This window comes from Dermacentor silvarum, chromosome 1, assembly GCF_013339745.2.
Source record: "Dermacentor silvarum isolate Dsil-2018 chromosome 1, BIME_Dsil_1.4, whole genome shotgun sequence".
In the NCBI taxonomy this organism is placed as follows: Eukaryota; Metazoa; Arthropoda; class Arachnida; order Ixodida; family Ixodidae; genus Dermacentor; species Dermacentor silvarum.
The window spans coordinates 140,271,169-140,291,801 of record NC_051154.1 but is presented as its reverse complement, the minus strand read 5'-3'; the positions used below and the strand labels follow the sequence as shown (position 1 = coordinate 140,291,801).

The 20,633-nt window shown below is 48.0% G+C and overlaps 1 protein-coding gene across 1 annotated transcript in view; it reads left to right on the top strand.

The window, feature by feature from the left end:
- LOC119436141 (alanine--tRNA ligase, cytoplasmic-like) overlaps nucleotides 1-20,633 on the top strand; it is a 76,332-nt gene that overhangs the window by 11,387 nt on the left and 44,312 nt on the right. The window contains exon 7 of the mRNA XM_037702902.2: nucleotides 1,650-1,795. Coding sequence (XP_037558830.1) covers nucleotides 1,650-1,795 — 146 coding nt within the window. The remainder of the gene's footprint in view (nucleotides 1-1,649; nucleotides 1,796-20,633) is intronic.

Genomic DNA, 20,633 nt, shown 5'->3' with positions numbered 1-20,633 from the left:
TTCACCTTCATTTTATATTCTACTGATCAACCTATTACCACGACATTAACAAAAATATTGTTTTGACAAGAATACAGTAGAACCTCGTTGAGACGATCCCGTTTTGTATGAATTCCCGGCGCCAACGTTCACGATGGAGAACACAAAAAATGACCCAATACAGTTTTGTTTCTTTTTTACTGGTTGATATGTCCCCGCAAACGTGACATTTCAGCACTAATGTTTAGTACATCGCCAAACTGTAATCATATAATACATTTTCCGGTTGCTATATCCCATGTAAACAAGAAAAGGCACGAGGCGCGCGTGATCGAGAACAGTAGTCGCCTGCCACAGCGTCTTCCCTGCAGTACTCGCCTCCCCGTGTCGCATGAAAATGCCAGTGCGCTCAGTTTCCTTTTGTGGTACCAGTAAATCTCCTCGCGGGTCGTTGCATGCCGCATTCACAGCTGTCACTGCCAACCCATTGCGAAAAGCATTTTCACCTATCGGTGTTACAGCGTGCTTGGCGTAGTGCCATCGGAAGTGTACTGCACGCTTTTAATAGGCGATAGCCCAAACGTGCCACTGTTCTCTGGTGCAGGCGGTGTGAAGTCAGTGTCATGTTTCGCTCTGGCAGCATTGTATTCTGGCATTACCCACCAGCTTGATTTCGTTTCGGATTCTCGTCGCAGTCAAACACCACGCAATAGAAAAATGACAGCGGGCATCTAGGCCCCTCGAGCCCCACGAGCTGAATTCGTGCTGAGTGAGCACGGTCAAAATTTCCCACCAAGGAGTTGCCCCTGAGGGAGCTGCCGACCCAGGCCGAATTCCGAGGAGCGTAAGCATAAGCTTGCCAACGCCGCAAAAACGACAACACGTGTCTTGAGCTGCTTAGGCCCCATCAGCTCTTTAGCGTCGGCGTCTTGTGCTGCAACGATTGGCGCAATGCTTCTCCTTACGTAGACATTGATCACAGTTGAGTCTGTCAAACTTTTGTGACTTCAGATTGTATGTTTTCCCAGTTGGTAGTTTTTTTTTTGTTTTGTTTTTTGTTTTTTCAGAACGTGTGGATTAGGTTACACTGTACTTTATAAGTCTAAACTGATTTAGTGTTTCTCTTTAGCGTCTCTTTAAAGCTTGCTGAGGTATGCTTTAGAATCTGTGAGAAGGGCATGCAGATGCCGTTTTAATGTCACTTTTTCACTTTGTTGTTGTAGGCCTAGCGGATTTTAACCCTGTAATGGCGCAATGTATAATATATGCTATGCTGAGTTTGATTCCTCAAAATTCTGATTTCAGCGCTGGAAACTTCACAAAGCCTGCAGTAATGTTTTTGATACGCTGGAGAGAGTTTTCAATTGTGGATTGTTCAGCAAACCAAATAAAACTAATTAATTACTGTACTAAGTTATAACTAAAAAAATTGTTTTTTTTTTTTTTTGTGGTGTTCAGTTCTCAAATCAAGGTGAACAAGTGGTTTTAATTTTTCTTGATGTGGAAACTGCTTGGACATTGCAAGGTTAAAAGATGTGGTGTCTTTGATTGATGATGTTCAGCATTATTTGCAACTTTTTCCTATTTTCTCTGAGCTCTGAACGGGTTAGACATTTTGAAGGGAGCAACTTTCTTAAAAGTTTTGTGGTATCTGTTGCTGCTGCCCATAGGCTACAGGTGTGAGACCGTACAGTGGCAAAGTTGGGAAAGACGATGTTGACGGTATTGACATGGCCTATCGTGTGCTGGCAGACCATTCGCGCACTCTGACGATTGCCCTTTCGGATGGTGGACGGCCAGACAACATTGGTCGTGGGTGAGTGGTATTTACACTTTCTCAAATGGGTGCTTGTAAATGTGGCATGTTCTGCCCATGATTATGCAATCTGCCTGCCTTGAAGGCTAGGAATCTGCATTCAGCCTTATTATAATACTAGTCTTTAAATGTTAGTAAGCTTCCTAATGAACTTTCCCCGCAGGGGCGTCTGCGTGAGCAGGCGTTTGGTGTGCTGCGACACCACGGACCCGAGCACATGGGGGTTGGACCCTCCCGCGTGTAGCCGTGCGCGGCTTAGCCGTGTCTGGGGAAAGGGGGATCCTGGGGGTTGAGCCGAGGCCGGGTGTTTGGACCTTTAAGGCCCCCCGGCGGAGGCAACACACCTCTTCGGCCTCTGCTTCACATAGACGGCACCCCTGGGCTGACCCACCCAGGGGAAATCGGCAGTTGCCTTTTCCTATCCTCCTCTTAAATCTTCGTCTTTCTCTCTCACTTTCAATCTATCCTGTCTTCTTTTCTCTTCCATTTACTTCTAACTTTCCTGGCGGCGAGGGTTAACCTTGTGTGTCATAACCACCCTTGGTTATACGTATTTGGTTATAGCGGGAACGTACAGCTGGCGTTTGTGGGACTTGTGTTTACAGGTCCTACATCGTCCCCTTGTTGGGCTCCATGGTGGGTGGCTGGCGTTCCTGCCGAATGAATATTATTTTTATGGCTTACTCTTTCCCTGCGTTACCCGATCGCCCCCAGAAAAGGGGGCGCACCGAAGAAGTGTTTCAATTTTTTGGGCACCACAAAGAAAACTTTCCCCGCTACCACGTCATACACAGCGTAAAATCTGAAAAGGCAGTGAGAGCGATCTCTCCCTTCCTCGTTTCAAAATGCCTGACAGAGACAATAGGAGCCGGCTACAAAGCTACGAAATTGGCTAGCGGCGACCTCCTTCTTGAACTCCGACATATGAAACAACTTGAGAAACTACAGAACCTAGTATCCATTGGAGACTTTCCCATCACTGTGACCCCGCACCGCACTATGAACACCAGTCGTGGTGTAGTTTCGGATGATGATTTGATGGAGCTAAGTGAAGCAGAACTATTAGAGGGCTGGAATGACCAAAATGTCATTAATGTCAAAAGAATTAAGATGAGGCGTGACGGAAAAGAAATTCTGACCAAGCATCTCATTCTAACCTTCGGCACAAGTGTACTGCCCGAGACTATCGAGGCAGGCTACGTGAAAATCAGAGTCAGGCCGTATATTCCTAACCCCCTGCGATGTTTCAAATGCCAGAGATTTGGCCATAGCTCACAGAGCTGTCGCGGTCGAACTACTTGCGCCAAATGCAGTGCTTCTGAACACACGTCTGATACGTGCAATAACACCCCACATTGTGTAAACTGTGAAGGGGAGCACGCCGCGTACTCGCGGTCCTGCCCATCCTGGAAAAAAGAAAAGGAAATTGTCACGATTAAAGTTAAACAAAATATTTCGTTCAAAGAGGCACGAAGGCAGGTGTCCTACCTGCCAAAAACCAGCTTTGCCGATGTGACGCGTCAGGGGGCTGCGCCACAACGGCCTTCGGCGGCTGTCTGGCACACGCGTAGTGAGCCAGCGGTGACGCCATCCGCCCCCTCGGCGGCTGCAGCTAGTGCTGCTCCGCCATCTCAGAAGAAGGGGCCATCGACCTCCGGGCTGGTGGCCTCAAGGGTCTCGTCTCTTGAGACGAGGCCTTCAACGCGAACAAACCGCTCTCAAGAGCGGGTGTCCAGCGCGCCGCAAGAGCCGATGGACACATCTTCTAGCCAGACGGCGCAGCCAGCGCCTAAGGAGCGGCGAGAATCTCTCGACCGCTCCAAAAAAGAGAAACCCCGCATTACAGGGCCCCTAAAGGGTTCTGTAAGCTAACTCTCTTTTCGTAAACACACAGCACAAAACTCTTTTTAATATGGGCACTCAAGTAGTTCATTGGAACGTTAGAGGTCTTCTTCAAAATCTTGACGACGTTAAAGAACTCCTCCGCAAATTTAGTCCCAGGGTGCTGTGTGTTCAAGAAACACACCTCAAACGTACAGATACAAATTTCCTCAGACAATATGCTATTTTTCGCAAAGACCGCGAGGACACTGTTGTGTCATCCGGTGGTGTAGCTATCATAGTCGACAGAGCTGTTGCCTGTAGGGAAATAAAACTTCGTACGCCCCTAGAGGCAGTTGCTGTCCAAGGGGTGCTTTTTGACAAGCTAATCACTATCAGTTCTATATACATCCCTCCCAGTTATCAACTTAATAAAACCGAATTTCAAAACTATATAGATGAACTTCCGGCTCCATACATTGTTGTCGGAGATTTAAATGCACATAACACTTTGTGGGGAGACTCGCGTTGCGATGCGAGAGGTCGCCTAATTGAAAACTTTCTTTTTTCCTCAGGAGCATGTTTGCTTAATAAGAAAGAGCCAACGTACTACAGCGTGGCGCATAATACATATTCCTCTATAGATTTAAGTATCGTGTCGAGTACAATAATTCCATACCTGGAGTGGTCCGTTCTCAAGAACCCCTTTGGGAGCGACCACTTCCCAATTATAATAAACTTAACAAAACAAGATATATGCTCACCACACATTCCCCGATGGAAGGTTGACACGGGTAACTGGGAACTTTTCCGGGAACTTACATATCTAACCACGGATGATATTTCCTCCTTTAATATAGAAGACGCTGTGGCCTATATAACTGCCTTTATAATTGACGCTGCCACGAAATGCATCCGTCAAACAAACGGACTTGCGAATAAACGTCGCATTCCGTGGTGGAATGAAGAATGTAAACAAGCCCGGAAAAATCAAAACAAGGCTTGGGTACGACTTCGCGACTCACCAACTGCCGAAAACTTGATTACTTTCAAACAAATAAAGTCCCAGGGTAGAAGAACGCGTCGACGAGCTAAAAGGGAGAGTTGGGAAAAGTATATATCCGGTATAAATTCTTACACTGATGAGACAAAAGTGTGGAATAGAGTAAATAAATTAAAAGGCCGGGAGGTACACCCACTCCCCTTAGTCAGTACCCAAGGTGAGAGCCTGGAAGACCAGGCAGACTGTCTGGGCGAACACTTCGAACATGTATCCAGTGCGTCCCATTACACAAAAACATTCCTGAGGATCAAAGAACGCGAAGAGCGCCAGCCCCTTAAACGTAAAGAATCATCGAGTGAGGCCTACAACTATCCATTTACTTTAACTGAACTTAAGGCATCCCTCGCTTGCTGCAATAACTCGGCGCCAGGTGGTGATCGTGTCATATATGAAATGATTAAGTACGTACATCCTGAAACACTGAAAACACTCCTGTATCTTTTTAATGCCATGTGGGCGGATGGGTATATCCCGTCTTCGTGGAAGGAGGCCATAGTCATCCCCGTGCTTAAACAAGGCAAAGACCCATCCCTAGCCAGCAGCTATAGGCCAATAGCGCTAACAAGCTGCCTGTGCAAACTATTTGAAAAAATGATAAACAGGCGCTTAATCTGTTTCCTTGAATATAACAAACTACTAGACCCCTTGCAATGTGGTTTCAGGGAAGGCATGTCCACGACAGACCACCTTGTTCGCATTGAGTCTTATATCAGGGATGCTTTTATACATAAGCAGTTCTGCCTCTCAGTGTTTCTCGACCTAGAAAAAGCTTACGACACGACATGGCGCTACGGCATTCTCCGAGATCTCTGGGCGATGGGTGTCCGTGGCAACATGTTAAATACAATCGAAAGTTACCTATCTAATCGCACATTCCGCGTAAGAGTGGGCAACGCTTTGTCTAAGTCATTCACCCAAGAGACCGGTGTGCCACAGGGAGGCGTGCTTAGTTGCACACTATTTATTGTAAAAATGAATTCCCTGCACAAAGTCATTCCACACACAATGTTTTATTCAATTTATGTCGACGATGTGCAAATAGCCTTCAAGTCATGCAATATTGCCATCTGCGAACGACAAGTGCAGCTTGGAATAAACAAATTGTCCGAATGGGCAGACGAAAATGGTTTCAAAGTAAATGCCCAGAAGAGCACGTGCGTACTCTTTACTAACAAGAGAGGCGTAACGCCAGTCCCAAGTATTGCAATCAAAGGAGATGCACTCTCTGTGAGCAGCGAGCACAAGTTTTTAGGAATCATTTTAGATTGTAAACTCACATTTATTCCCCATCTTAAGCATCTGAGGGCAAAATGCCTGAAGACAATGAACCTTTTAAAGCTTCTGTCGCGTACGACTTGGGGTAGTGATCGAAAGTGTTTGCTTAACTTGTATAAAAGTCTTGTCCTCTCACGCCTTGATTACGGGTCAATAATTTACAATTCTGCAACGCCAAGTGCGTTAAAAATCCTAGACCCCGTCCACCACCTGGGTATCCGTCTCGCGACCGGTGCTTTCAGGACAAGTCCAATCCAGAGCCTCTACGTAGAGTCGAATCAGTGGTCACTTCATCTGCAGCGGTCATACAGCAGTTTTGCATATTTTCTGAAAATACAAGCAAACATTGAACATCCTTCTTATTCAACTATAAATGACGTGACCGCTGCCACACTCTTCCATAATCGACCTGCAGCGAGAAAGCCGTTCGCTTTGCGTGTGAGGAATCTTAGTGAGGAAATGGGTGTTCCACTGCTTGAGCAATGTCCTATGGCTCCAGCGAAACTGTTGCCGCCGTGGCAGTGGCAGCTCATAGAGTGTGACACATCGTTCGTAGAGGTCACTAAACACGCGCCAGAGGCACACATTAGAATGCATTTCTTAGAGCTCCAATCTAAATACTCGTGTACAGAGTTTTACACAGACGCTTCCAAGTCACATGCCGGGGTAACTTATGCAGCCATCGGTCCATCGTTTTCGGTATCCGGTGTGCTGCACCCGGAGACAAGTATCTTCACGGCTGAGGCCTATGCTATATTATCGGCTGTAAAGTATATAATGAAATCAAAACTTAAAAAGACTATCATATTTACAGACTCGCAAAGTGTTGTGAAAGCATTGCAATCACTCTGTAAACACAAAAACCCTGTACTTAATGAGCTCTATTCCATTCTGTGTAAAGCGTATATATCTAACCAGCATGTGATTATATGCTGGGTGCCAGGCCATAGAGGCATTGAAGGTAATGTTCGAGCAGACCAAATGGCCACATCTGTTATATCTCAGGCTATTAACCCTACAACTGCTGTTCCTTCGACAGATTTGAAGCCTTTCCTGCGAAAGAAACTGCGAAGCCACTGGCAACGCTTGTGGGACACTGAAATAAATAATAAGCTTCACTTCATTAAACCACAGTTAGGTTTCTGGCCTCCCGTAACGAAAACACGACGAACTGATGTCCTATTCTGTCGTCTCAGAATAGGACATACATATGGTACCCACAATTTTTTGCTTACTGGTAGTGAACCACCAACCTGTGGTAGATGTGGTGAGAGGCTGACTGTCCTCCATGTCCTCGTGGAGTGCCGGGAAGCCGAAACAGAAAGGAAGAAATATTTTTCACAAGCATATCGATATCATGTCCCGCTTCACCCCATTATGTTTCTTGGCGAAGAACCGATTTTTAATGCCAAAGCAGTCGTCGATTTCTTGAACGATGTGGTCCTGCATGTTATTAGCCCAACTAGTTCGTAGCGCATCCTCTCTCCAGAGGATGCCGCTGTGATAGTTTCTTATAGCACATGCCTCCAGGCCCTTGTGGTTCAAGGGCTCTGTCTAGGCAGTAGTGCTTCTTAATAATCACTGCATCTTAAATATTTTAAATATCGTGTCATTCTCTTTCAATGCATTCTTCATTGCATAGTACACCTCATTAGTCATTGCCATGATTTTAGTACATGTATATTTTACGCACTTTACAGCGATTATTTTTAGGCCCCTTTACAGCCCTGTCACATCTACTTCTCAGAATTCATCACTTCACTGCGAACTAACAAACACTGGCATGGCGCTCTTTGGCCATACCTGGCCCTTGCGCCACTAAACCACACACATTCATTCATTTCATTCCTAATGAACTTTCAACATAGCCAAGCTAGGGTATGTGAATTGCGACAGCACCACTGAGTGAGTTGTAACAAAGCACTTAGGTTTGACCAGTGTGCTTTGTTGTTACGTTGAGTTTTGGAATTTGGTTTGCATGCATTTTATATCGGCATCTCTATGGGTGGATAGTCATTACTCGAGCGTTGCAGTACCACGAAGGCCGACCAGTGTCATTATATGACAGGAAGAAAATAATGTTACTTTATAACTAGGGGTGTGTGAATGCTCAAATATCACTGAATCGAAACGAATGGTGAACGTTCAAATAATACCATTGCCGAATCGAATATCTACTCGTACAGTGCAGCCCACTTATAATGATATCAAGAAAAACGAAAAATCCGATCGTTGTAACCGATCATCGCTATATCTGGACTGCCGTTAAAAGAAATGCCGAATATACCTTTGCAGTCACGAAACCAAATTTGCCACGTGCTATAAAAAATAGATGTTGTAGAAAGTAGGCTGTCAAAAATAAAATGTTTATTTGTTCTTTTAAATAGCGTCTCAATTGTTAGGCGCGCCGAAATAGTAGTCAGAAATCTGCACTTTCTTTCGCGGAAGTTTCGGGTGCATCGCCTCCAGCTACTGCGCGAACACTGGCGGCTATAATTTAGCGTGCATGAAATCAATGAGCGACTCGATCGACGACATTGCACTTCGGTTGATCATCGGGGTCGGTGTCAAAGACGGGCCATTGTCCATCTCGTCGGCACTGCCGCTGCTGTCGTTCCCTCTGTCGCACAACGCCGCCGTCTGTCGCGACAACGATCGCCCCGTCAAAGATCTCTTCGCAGAACGAGGCAGCACTATCTGGACTCAGAAACTCCTCCATGGAAGCACCACCTATTCCATCGTCGGTAGCAGCGTGCTCCCAGAGTTCGATAATGTCAGCGCTTTCCACCATGTTAGTTTCGCTCACAGAGGTTTCGTCCTGGCACACAAAGCTCGCCTTTTCCGTTGATCGGCATGGCCACTGCCTCTAGCCTTCATGATCATGGCGCTCCCGGTTTTCATAATCGTCGATATCACCGACTGCGCAAGCTCGTACTTCTTCGTGTCTTGCAAAATTTGCAGCTCCGTCTCAACAGATACAGCTTTGCGCTTTGTGGGTGCACCTCCCGCTGCTTCCGTGGCGCACTTCCGAGCTCGCTGTGAGAGGGAAATTGTAAAATAAGCGCAGGCTGCGCATTGCTTATCGCTTTCTTCACCCCCCCCCCCTCTTCTCCTCCTCCTCCTCTGGATGCTTGCACGACCTCCAGCGACGCGGACGCGAAGCGGCTGGCGCCATCTTGTGCACGGTGTGCCAATTTGGGATGTTCTCCGTGGCTTTCGCAATCGGCGCACAGGTGGGATGCGCTGCGCGGTAATGGCGGCAGGTACGAACTCACTTAGGCAAACTTTTGCGCTGTCTCGGTTAAGGGCAACTTAGGAACGCAAATTTCACAATTATTCTGCATGAAAAACGCCGCCCAGAAGCAAAATTTAAATCGTTATATCCAATATGCGGAGAATAACATATCGTTGTACAGTATAGACCACTTCTAACGTAACTGCTTATAGTGCAGGACCGGATATAGTACGGTCTTTTCAGACTCCCGTTAATTTTCCCATAGCACTCCATGTATACGCATACCGCTTACAGTCCAGCCGCGGGAGATGAAATACCGGTTATAATGCGGCTTATGCGGGAAAATCTCGCTGACAAGGGCGGTAGCGAGCACGCTTCTCAACGAGGTGCACCCGCCGATGGGAGAGGAGATCAACGAGGGCGATGCGGAGGAGGAGTATGAGACATGGAGCATGAGTCCAAGGGCGATAAAATCGTCGCCGCGCGCCGTATGTGCGAGTGAAAGCGCGCGGGGGACGCGCGCCTTCACAGAGAGCGAACGCACAGCGGAGGGCAAACGCGACTTCTATCGCGGGAAAGGCCGTGGGGGTATGGGAGGGAGGGGGGGGGGGGCAACGCTTTGCTGCGGCACCAAATGCGTATCTTGCAACCGGGCGCAAGGGGAACTGGCGACGCAATCGCCCACGCGAAAGGAGCAAAGCGGGAAGGCAGCACGAGAGGGAGGGGGGGGGAGGCGGCTTCTATTCTGCCAAGAAATGCGTTCGCGCCTGCGCCGGCTGTTGGTGTCGTCGCGCGCACCGTATTTTGAAAGCCATCTCCACACGGCTCTGACCTTTGTATGCGCTGTGCTTACGCCGCTCAGTTTCCGTTGAAGCGATAGGGCGATAGACCGCATGCACCCTCTCTCGCTGCGGCGGCTGCGTTTCCCCACGCCCGCGTTTTGACAGTGGTTGTCTGCGGTCATCGAGTCGATTCATGTTTGCTTGTGCGCGTTGACACCACGCTTGTTAATTCAGTTAGTAAGCGAATGTGTCAAGTTTATGCAGCCGATAAAACTACTATCTCTACTCCTTATAGCTCTCTACCAATTTGCTATCGCAATTAATGCTTCGCCTTTCGGGCGAAACTGAGACATATTTAAAAATTATTACTTTGTCTGCTTCATGCGAAGATTGTGGGTACTTGGACATAACCTTTCAACGTTCGTAAATTTAAACGGATGCAAAACTCCCAGTCGCATGCTTTGATTCTTGGATACGCGCGGCTGCTTGGTCTACATGTTTTGCATACATGCAGGGCTTGAAAATCACTGTTTTGGTTATAGTGCTGTACCGCTTATAGTGCAGATATTCACGACTCCGGCAACTTACGTTATAAGCGGTCTACACTGTATATGTTTTTTTTTCTCATAGCCCTAATGTATAAGTTGATACTCTTAAGTCGACTCATCGTTATAACCGATATATCATTATAAAGTTAAACCTGGATATAACGAAATTGACAAATTCCCGAAAAAATTCGTTATAAAGAGCATTTCGTTATATGCAGGTTCGGCACGAAAATTCGAAAAAAAAACGCTTAGCATATTTACTCGATTCTAACACGCCCTCAATTGTAACGCACACCCGTTTTCCGTTTTAGTCGAAGCACTTATCCTTGGAATGTCACACCAGGTACCGGATGCGTGGATGCGTGTCGTTTCGCACAAGCGCGAGGCATCGGAAACGAAGAGCAAGCGTCACGATGACGCTTGCTCTTCGTTTGCGGCCATTTTGACTTTTCATGTCGCTTGGCTTGGTGGCTTGACGATGGCATTGGCCGCCCAAAGTGCCAGGGGCGACAACTATGACGTATTTTCGGTTTCTGCCAGCAAAAGTATGGTCCTTGAGATCCGTGTTTGCTATCTAAAGATGATGTCTATGACGCGTTGTGGCCCTAAAATAGGTTTTGGCTCATAGATGTTCCGTATAAAGTCCAAGGGCAATAAACGCAGTCGCCGCGCGCCGTATGCTGTATGTGCGAGTGAAAACGTGCGAGAGGAGCTGACGACCGCGTCTAAGGGTACGGTCATGCTAGCGGCAAAAAACGCACGCGTCATGCCGCGGACGGCAAGTTGCCGCGCGTCAGCGCCTTGCCGCGAGGCCACCGTGGCAAGCGCTTCTTGCCGCGCGGCAGCGCGATAAGATCTCCCGTGCTCTCCGAACGAGCGAGCAACACCGCGGGCGCTCGTTGTTTCATGCGAGAGACGACGATCGTCGATTGAAAACCCGGCGCGGACCGGCGGCGGTCCGGTTGTGATGGCTCCGTGACGTCACCCTCGTCGCTCTTGATGGGTTCTTCATCTCGCGGCATTTGCCGCAGAAATGGGTCTCGAACCCATTTCGCGCGGCATGCCGCAAAACCCCCGATTGCTGCCGCTTTTGCCGCGCGAGGCATGACGCGCTGCTGCGCATTTTTGCCACGTGTTTTGCCGCTAGCGTGGCCGTACCCTAAATCTCACGCGCGGAAGAAAAGCCTAGAGGAAGCGCGCCAGCTTCCGTTGCGCTCGAGGCACCGGCGAGGGGGGAGGGATAGCGGGGCGGTGTTGTACTGTACTCTGGCATCAACTGCGTACTGCGCGGCGGCGCGCGGTCGCGCGGGCCGTATCTTGAAAGCGATCTGCGTTGGGGCAGAGTCTAGCAGTGTAGATGCGTCGGCGGCTCGTAGCTTTGTGCGGGCCGTGTGTTCTCGGCGCTGAGTTTGCGTTGAAGCGATAGACAACAGCACGAAGGTCACTTCGCTCGCTTCTCCAGCGGCGCTTCCACACGCCGCCAGCATTTGAGAGCGCGTGTCCGCGCTCATCTAGTGTGATGTGTCACAGCGTGTACCAGCGCGTCGGCAACATCAACTGGAAAAGGAGAGAGTGCCGGCTTGGGCGGGCTAGACCAGCTGCAGCAAGCGGCAGGATCAGGTTTGAATGAAGGGAGGGGGAAAGGTCATGCCCGCGGTGGCAAGATCGCCGGGTCGAGGGATGCAGGCCCGCCTCGCACATGCACGCATGCACACGTGCGCTCGTTTCGCATTCCGTCGCGGCGGAGAAAGTGCTTCCTTTTGCTGCTCGCGCAAAAATGACAAAATTTGTGGCGAAATCTCTAGGTTGTCGGAGGGGGAAATTCGTTATATCGAGGGGGTCTCCCGCTGCCACTTCGTTTCGTAGAGGTCTCAAATACATGTGCTTCTATGGAGTAACGGCGGGGAATAGAAAAACTTCGTTATATCCAGGAATTCGTTATATGGAGGTTCGTTATAAGCAGGTTTAACTGTATGTGGTATCGTTATAAGTGGACTGCACTGTATTCGATTTTTCATGTTCAATATTTTCGGTGTAGAGACCCCTGCTGTTCCACGTATCGCGTGCGCAGTGGAGCTCCTCCTGCTCGATGCCGCCCAAGCAAGTGTTTCACTTAGATTTCATTGCAAAAGGAGTGCCAAGCGCAACCCTGACGGGCCGCCCCGGCTGACGCGGTAGCCGACTTTGTCACTGCGGGCCCTTCCTGATGTCGGCCTGATGCCAGATTGTCGCGAAACGGTGCTGCATTGGGTGGGGTCGCCTCTATCTGTACAACGTTCATCCCGGTCAATAGGACCAATTGAAATGATTGAAAACGCTGTACAGAGGCAACGACAACAAAAGCAGCAGGTATTCATTTTCGTCATGGCCACACTGCCTAGGCAATTACAAGCCTAATCCGCGCTACTTTGTTGGGTGCCAGCGACTAAAGCTACAGTGCGGTGCCGAATGGATGCTGATCTATTCGCAGCAGCCGCGTGACACTCGGAATGCCCATAAACTGCCTTGAAAACAAAAGCAATAGCTGGCAGATGAACGAGCAGGGGAGCGGGAAAGTTCGTGCGAACTTGCCGTGACCCTTCAGATTTCAGAATTTTTGACAGCTGGCAAATCACACCAAACCTGACAATGAAAAGGTGCCTGCTCTTTACCGATGGTACCGGCTACATACGGAGCGGTGATTGAGTCATGTGATGTGCGGTGCTTTTGTCTGTTGTGCAGATTGACCTTATGATAACCTACCTGCCGTAAAATTACGATAGCCCTTCTGTGTTTTGGAGAAAAACTTGAAAACAAAGCTTTCTGTGCAATAAATAAAGGATTGCCGCAGAACACAGCTCCACTATTAAACTGAGAACCTCGTTGGTATTCAGTACAGCGGAGCATCACTAATTCATTAGTTTCATAGGGGAAAAAAAGCACTTGATTCTATTCAACAGAAATTATATTGATAATTTTTTTTTCTGACCTTCATATACTAGAACTGAGCTGTAATAGTGCTGGCATTGTAATTTGGTGTTCCCTTTAATGAGTGTACAGTCGAGCCCGATTATAGCTAATAGGCTTATACGCTAAATATAGTTTGATATAACGGGAAATTTGATATATCCTAACTTGCCTATAACGAAATTAGGCGAACGTTTGTGATGTGCTCGTTATATACTGATTTGTTAATTATCTGCGGTGGAAATAATTGTGAATTGTGCGAGCGCCTTTGACTGTGCAGTGCTGTCCGTGCACGTGCTCACATTCACTGCATTCCTTTCTCTCTGTCACTTCTTTCTATTCCCCTTTTCTCTTCCGCCGGCATAGGGTAGCCAACCAGACTCTTGACTGGTGAACATTCTTCTTTTTATCTTACTCACTCACTCTCTCCAGTGGAGAAAAGGAGCAAGGTCCTATCCATTCATTTAAAGGAGAACCATAACTACGTGTAGTTGGGAGTAATTTCTGCCTGTGCCTTGGAAGTGTTCCTTCGCGTCACTGAGAGTGGCGTTGTCGATGTGTGAGATTGTGTAGTCCCACTCCAGTCCACTTCCATCAATGTCTGCTCAGTACATGCGCAGCACATGCACCGCTTGAAGTGTGCCCTGTAGTCTTGGTTGAGGCCCGGTTGCTCACATGGCAGCGGACGTCCAGAGTTCGATATAACGAATGCACCATTCGTTACGAACTAGGTGTTTAGTACATGCATATCAGTTAGCAAGTTTCGCGTGTTCAATATAGGCAATTATTCGCTTTATCCGGGTTCATTATATCTGGGTTTGACTGTAGATCGTACTGTATAGTATCTTGATTTCTGTGTACCTAAATTACTGATAGCTTGCTACATTCATGTTATGCAATGCTAGGAGAATCCCAAGCATGTACAGCGCCGTATTTTCTGTCCCAAAATTTGTAGCAAGAAATTTTCTGAAAAGCTTTCTGATATTCAGTATTCGCCTTTTTTTCGCGGATTTGTTTCAATACAGTTAAACCTGCTATAACGAACCTCCATATAACGAATTCCTGGATATAACGAAGTTTTTCTATTCCCTGCCGTTACTCCATAGAAGCACATGTATTTGAGACCTCTACATAACGAAGTGGCAGCGGGAGACCCCCTCGATATAACGAATTTTCCCCTCCGACAACCTAGAGATGTTGCCCCAAATTTTGTCATTTTTGCACGAGCAGCAACCGGAAGCACCTTCTCCGCCGCGACGGAATGCGTAGCGAGCGCACGTGTGCGTGCGTGCAAGCCTGTGCGTGCGTGTGAGCACGTGCAAGGCGGGCCTGCATTCCTCGACCCGGCAATCTTGCCGCCGTGGGCGTGACCTTTCCCCCTCCCTTCATTCAAACCTGATCCTGCCGCTTGCTGCAGCTGGCCTAGCCTGCCAAGTAGGTACTCTCTTTTTCCAATTGATGTTGGCAGACGCTGTGACACATCACACTCGATAAGCGCGGACACGCGCTGTCAAACGCTGGTGGCGTGTGGAAGCGCCGCTGCAGAAGCAAGCGAAGTGACCTTCGTGCTGTTGTCTATCGCTTCAACGCAAACTGAGCGCCGAGAACAGACAGCACGCACAAAGCTACGAGCCGTTGACGCACCTACACTGCCTAGACTCTGCCCCAATGCAGATCGCTTTCAAGATAAGGCCCGCGCGCCGCCGCGCAGTACGCAGTTGATGCCAGAGTACAGTACCACGGCCGCTTTTTTTTATCCAGCGGTCGTGACAGTACAACACCGCCCGCTAGCCCCCCCCCCCTCCTCGCTCCCTCGCTGGTGCCTCGAGCGGAACGGAAGAAGGCGCACTTCCTCCCTGCTTTTCTTTCGTGAGCGTGCGAGGTTTAGACACGGTCGTCAGCTCCCCTCGCACGTCACTCGCACATACAGCATACGGCGCGCGGTGACTGCGTTATCGCCCTTGGACTTTATACGGAACATCCATGAGCCAAAACCAATTTTAGGGCCACAACGCGTCATAGACATCATCTTTAGATAGCAAATACGGATCTCAAGGCACATACTTTTGCTGGCGGAAACCGAAAATACGTCATAGTTGTCGCCCCCGGCACTTTGGGCGGCCAATGCCATCGTCAAGCCACCAAGCCAAGCGACATGAAAAGTCAAAATGGCCGCTCGGACCGGCGAGGGGTGGCAGTTCGCGTATGATGCGGGAACGGTCCCACAGTTGTGACGCAACAGCGGGGTTACCAATGCATTGGGTTCTATGGGAGCTGTGCCGGGACCGGCCAAAAATGACGTAACAGCTGGGAAAACGCAGCACCCGGGAACGTAACAGCGGGGTTCTACTGTAACACTATACGACGCTACGACACCATCGTGACGCTCGCTCTTGGTTTCCGATGCCTTGCGCTTGTGCGAAACGACACGCGCCCACGCATCCAGTACTTGGTGCGACATTCCAAGGATGAGTGCTTCGACAAAAATTGAAAACGGGTGTGCGTTACAATCGAGGGCGCATTAGAATCGAGTAAATACAGTAGGCGTTTCTTTTTCGAATTTTCGTGCTGAACCTGCATATAACGAAATCCTCTTTATAACAAAGTTTTTGGGGAATTTGTCAATTTCGTTATATCCAGGTTTAACTGTATTTGATTCAAAATCTACTGTTTGGTATTTGCACACTCATGCTTATAAACCTATCAGTAGACTTACCGAAGTAATTTTTTGACAATCTGGTGATTTCTTACAATTTCCAGTCTAGTATCTTTCTGCGAGTCATGTCTTCAGATAATTTAACTGAGGTTAAGAGGGAAGGCCTCTGAAAGTCATGTATTATCGCATTCAGTATGAGCTACAATGTGCGAGCCGTGGCCAGAGTGCTCTTCGGGTTGAGCTAGGGTCGCTAACGTGTGACGCTCTTGAGAAAAAAGTGGAGAGAGTTTTGCCATTTCAGCAATGCCCATACCCTCGTGCCTTTCGTATTGTGCTCTCTTTGTGGAGCGATAATAGATATTGAACATGCTAGTACATATAAAGGAGCTTAAAGAAACACAGTGGAAAATGTTTAAGGTGTGCCTGTCGCTGAACATATTTTTTGCTTCCTTTATTTTTCAGTTATATTTATTTTGAAATTATTCCTCTATTGTACAGTCAACTACCATTAATTCGAGCCTTATAGGGCCGACAAAATTGATAGAATTATCCGGCGAGTTGAATTGAACAAGGTGCAGAAACAATGTCAAAAAACATCACCAATTCATTTGGCAGCACAGTCAATGACCGATTTTACGGACGCCCGATTTTACGGACATGCCTGATGATTTGGACGCCTTCATGGCACTGCTACGTACCCCATAGAGTCAACGTATAAAAATGTCTGAAATTTGGACACAAAAACCTTCTCCGTCCGATTTCCCTGACTTTTTGCCATGACCGCAGGTCCAAAACGTCATTAATCGTAGCCACCACCGCCATCATTTTGATTATCTCGCCTCCTCGAACTGGCGCTCTTGCACACAGATCCGCTGGCAGCCGTGGCCTCCACCGTGGCAATGCTAGGCCTAGCTACTTCGACGTTCGCTACCAAGCTTCTTGTTATTCGGTGCTCTGTTTTTCATTGAAACAATTCGCCGCTGTTAGCAATGGCTCCGACTCTGCCTTTGTAATCCTTGACAATGTCTTAGAAGCTTCGCCTCAGTACAGCAGTGTTACGCAGTGAAGCATACCAAGAGTGGGAAGGGGCAATTGTCACAGGACACGGTATGTATTCTTTAACTATACACCCGTGTACCCGCCATCTACTACCGTATATACTCGTGTAAGGGCCGCACTTTCTTTTTTCAAAATTTTTGCTTGGTGTGGCCTTTACACAAATCAGGCCGACGACAGCTCACCAAAGGTCTCTACTGTTTCCGCAACAGTAGCCATGTGCAAGAGAGTTACAAATGACATGCCAGGAATGTTTTTATTACGATTCCATGTCGCTATCACTGTCCTCGCCCTCGAAAGAGCTTGCCTCGGCGTCTGCATCCCCCCAGAGACGATCATCCTCAGTACCGTCCATGCTGTTCGAAATTCGGCGGATAAAGAGCTGGTTCCGGTTCATAAACCGCGTAGCCCACCCCCGACTTGCCTTGAATTGTGCCTGGGGTATTTCCATGTGGCGAGCGATGTTCAGGGCTTTCCCGCGTACCTGGTCAGTTGATACAGCGTAGCCGTCAATTCGAGTGTCGATGACAAATTTGACGAGTTCGCCTTCGAGTTCCGGGTATTTGCACTTCTTGCCGCGAAACGCCTTTCGGCTGCTGTTGGTAGCGGCGGGGGCATCTTTCTGCTTTATCCAGTAACGCACGCGCTTCTCGTCTACGTCGTACTTGCGTCCAGCTTCTCGCTTGCCGTGCTCCTCGGCATATTCAGTCACTTGCAGTTTAAATGAAGCAGTGAACGATCTCAAATGCCGGCCCATCTTCCTTCACCTGCGCTGGCTCAAACAGGGCTCACTACTACTGACGGAGTGACACCAGTTCGCCGGCAACACGATGCAAATGATGCACCACACAAAGCAATCATGGCGCCGTACACCAACGCTCAACCAACGCCTCCTAGGAGGCATTGGCTCAACCAGCTCAACGGCCTGGCCGGCGGAAGCGGAAAACTCGCAGTGCCATCTAGCTTCGATTGAACTAACTACACCTTTCTGGCGGGACTTTTCGAACTTTCTTTTTTGAAATTTCTCCGTTCAAAGTAGGGGTGCGGCCCTTACACGAGGGCGGCCCTTACACGAGTATATACGGTATCATAGTACGAGCTACGATACATCTAATAAGTGTACTGGCATGCCTTCACAACTATTTTGGACGTGCTTGTGGCGATTTGAGCTCTTGGGGGCAGTAAAAAGCATGCATTCATTTTTTTTTCAGACTGCCCGATTTTTCAGACATTTTCGTGGCCCCTAGGGAGTCCGAAAAATTGGACGTTGACTGTATTTGCCTCATTCTAACACGGCTCTGAAGCAAACACGCTTTCTATGTGTTCAAACTAGTAAACGAACGTAGAAATTGCGTTAAAGCTCGTGAACAAAGCAGAAATCTAATGCGCACCCGATTTTTTAGCAAGAAATATTGTTGTACCTTGGCAGCCGGTCTTCTAAAGTCAGCTTTGCCACACGATTTTCTTTAGTCAGCTTCATCACAGTAAATGTATGTTATGCGGCAAAGTATGCGAGTTGAGAAGGCGGTTTCTGTATTGTCTCCATGTCACACACCCCGTGAACGAGGCACCAACGGCGGGCCAAATCCCAAAGCCTACGTATCAGCCTCCGAAAATAACCCCATGAAAGCACGGACAATTGATAAGAGGCCTTCTGGTGCGCCAGCGAACGCCGGTTGTGGTCCGAAGACTGAGTCAGAGACCAGAGTTATCAAAACACAACAAAGTATATTCTTCAAATAAAGCAGTTACATACACACGTACACACTTCGGCTAGGCGCATCACAATGCAATTCTGATGGGTATTAACAAAACTCTGGAAAATAATTAACGACAAGCACTAAGAGTTCAACATGTACAGTACAGAATGAATAAGAACACAAGTGTCCACTTCTATTCACGCGTTCTGGTGTTGAGTGGGATGATCTCGGTGTAGCTTGAGGCAAATCTCGAAGAAGGAACTTTTTCCGGAAATGCAGACGCTCGAGGAACTCGTCGACTAGCTTGCCGGGGAATCCCCTTCTGCAGACGGTCAGTCTTCATGTCACATCTCTGATCCTTTACTGATTCCCGCACGGCGCTTTTATCGCCTTCACCGGTGTTTCTAGAACTTTCTGATGGAATCTGGCTCCCATGGCATGAACTAAGCCTGGGAATCTTCTTGACATTTCTCGCGTTTTCGGCCGCGGCCGCCGAAGAGTCTTTGAGAAGGGTGCTGACTCATCCGTTGGCGCACACTCGGTCTGTCGTACTCCCTGTCTCTCTTGGCTCGCTGTGCGTCAGAATCTGAGAAGGTGTTTCCATGCACGCCCTTTCTCTCGATACCATAACCTTCGCATATCCTGTCGAAGCTTCTCGTCTCCATTGATAGTATTGGCTGTCTGTGGCGTGTGCGCTCTCTCCCTCTGTCGAAGCTGCCGCGGCGCCGACTTGCTCCTTCGCTGTCCTGGGTGTTATGCGGAGCGCGCTTTGATTATGCGCACTTTTGTGACAGTCCAATTGTTCTGCGCAGGCAATTTTCGGGCCACTTTTCCTCAAAAAGAAAAAAGAAAGGCTTGTGTTAGAATTGAGTACCGTATTTGCACGATTCTACCACGCACCCGATTGCATCGGGCAGTTATATTACCACTCAAATATCCAGAAAAATAACTTGGAGCCGATTTTACCATGCACATCAAGTAGCGAAACCTGAGTCGACACGTACCATGTTAAAATGATTTCATGGAACATGGAAAAGCACAAAGACATGTACACAGCTGAATCTCAGTGGCTAGTTGCTATCATAGTCCGATGACGCCTCCTTTTCACAATCTACTGACCACAGAGTCATCTTCAGTTCCATCTAATTAATGCATTAGAAATGTCGCACTTCTTGAAGGCTCGTGCAACCATTGTCTGCGGGAGGGCATTCCACGCATCATCGGCCCACCTTGCGATGTCTCTGAGCCTCACTTACTTCAGACGACCCGCTGGTGCAAACTTGAAAATGGCGGTGGAAAACCAAGGCATAAATAAAAACAATGTTGGTTTGATGGCAGTGTGGCTAGCTAACTTGCATTGAGCTTTTTTTTTTTTTTGAGTAAGAATTGGTTTTGTTTTTCATATTGAGTAGAATTAGTTACGATTGTAACGCGCATGCAAATTTTAACGCACTTTTTGTTAAAAAAAAAAGGTGCGCGTTAGAATTGTGCAGATACGATAAATGCTGTAATCAAGTATTGTGAGCTGCGGTATTTGCTTGAAAACCTTCCTAGGGTGGGCCAAAAAATAAGTGTTTTTGATGAGAGATAGTCTGCTCAATGCATTCACTGACCCCTAAGCTCTGCTGAGACTGACGCTGCAACTAAAGGGGTTGCTATAGGGGTCATCATAGGGGTCAGGTGCATGCATGCTGCCTGTTCTAGTTAATTGCCAATTATCTTGTGAAGGCCAATTTTAGGATTGAAATAACAGAAA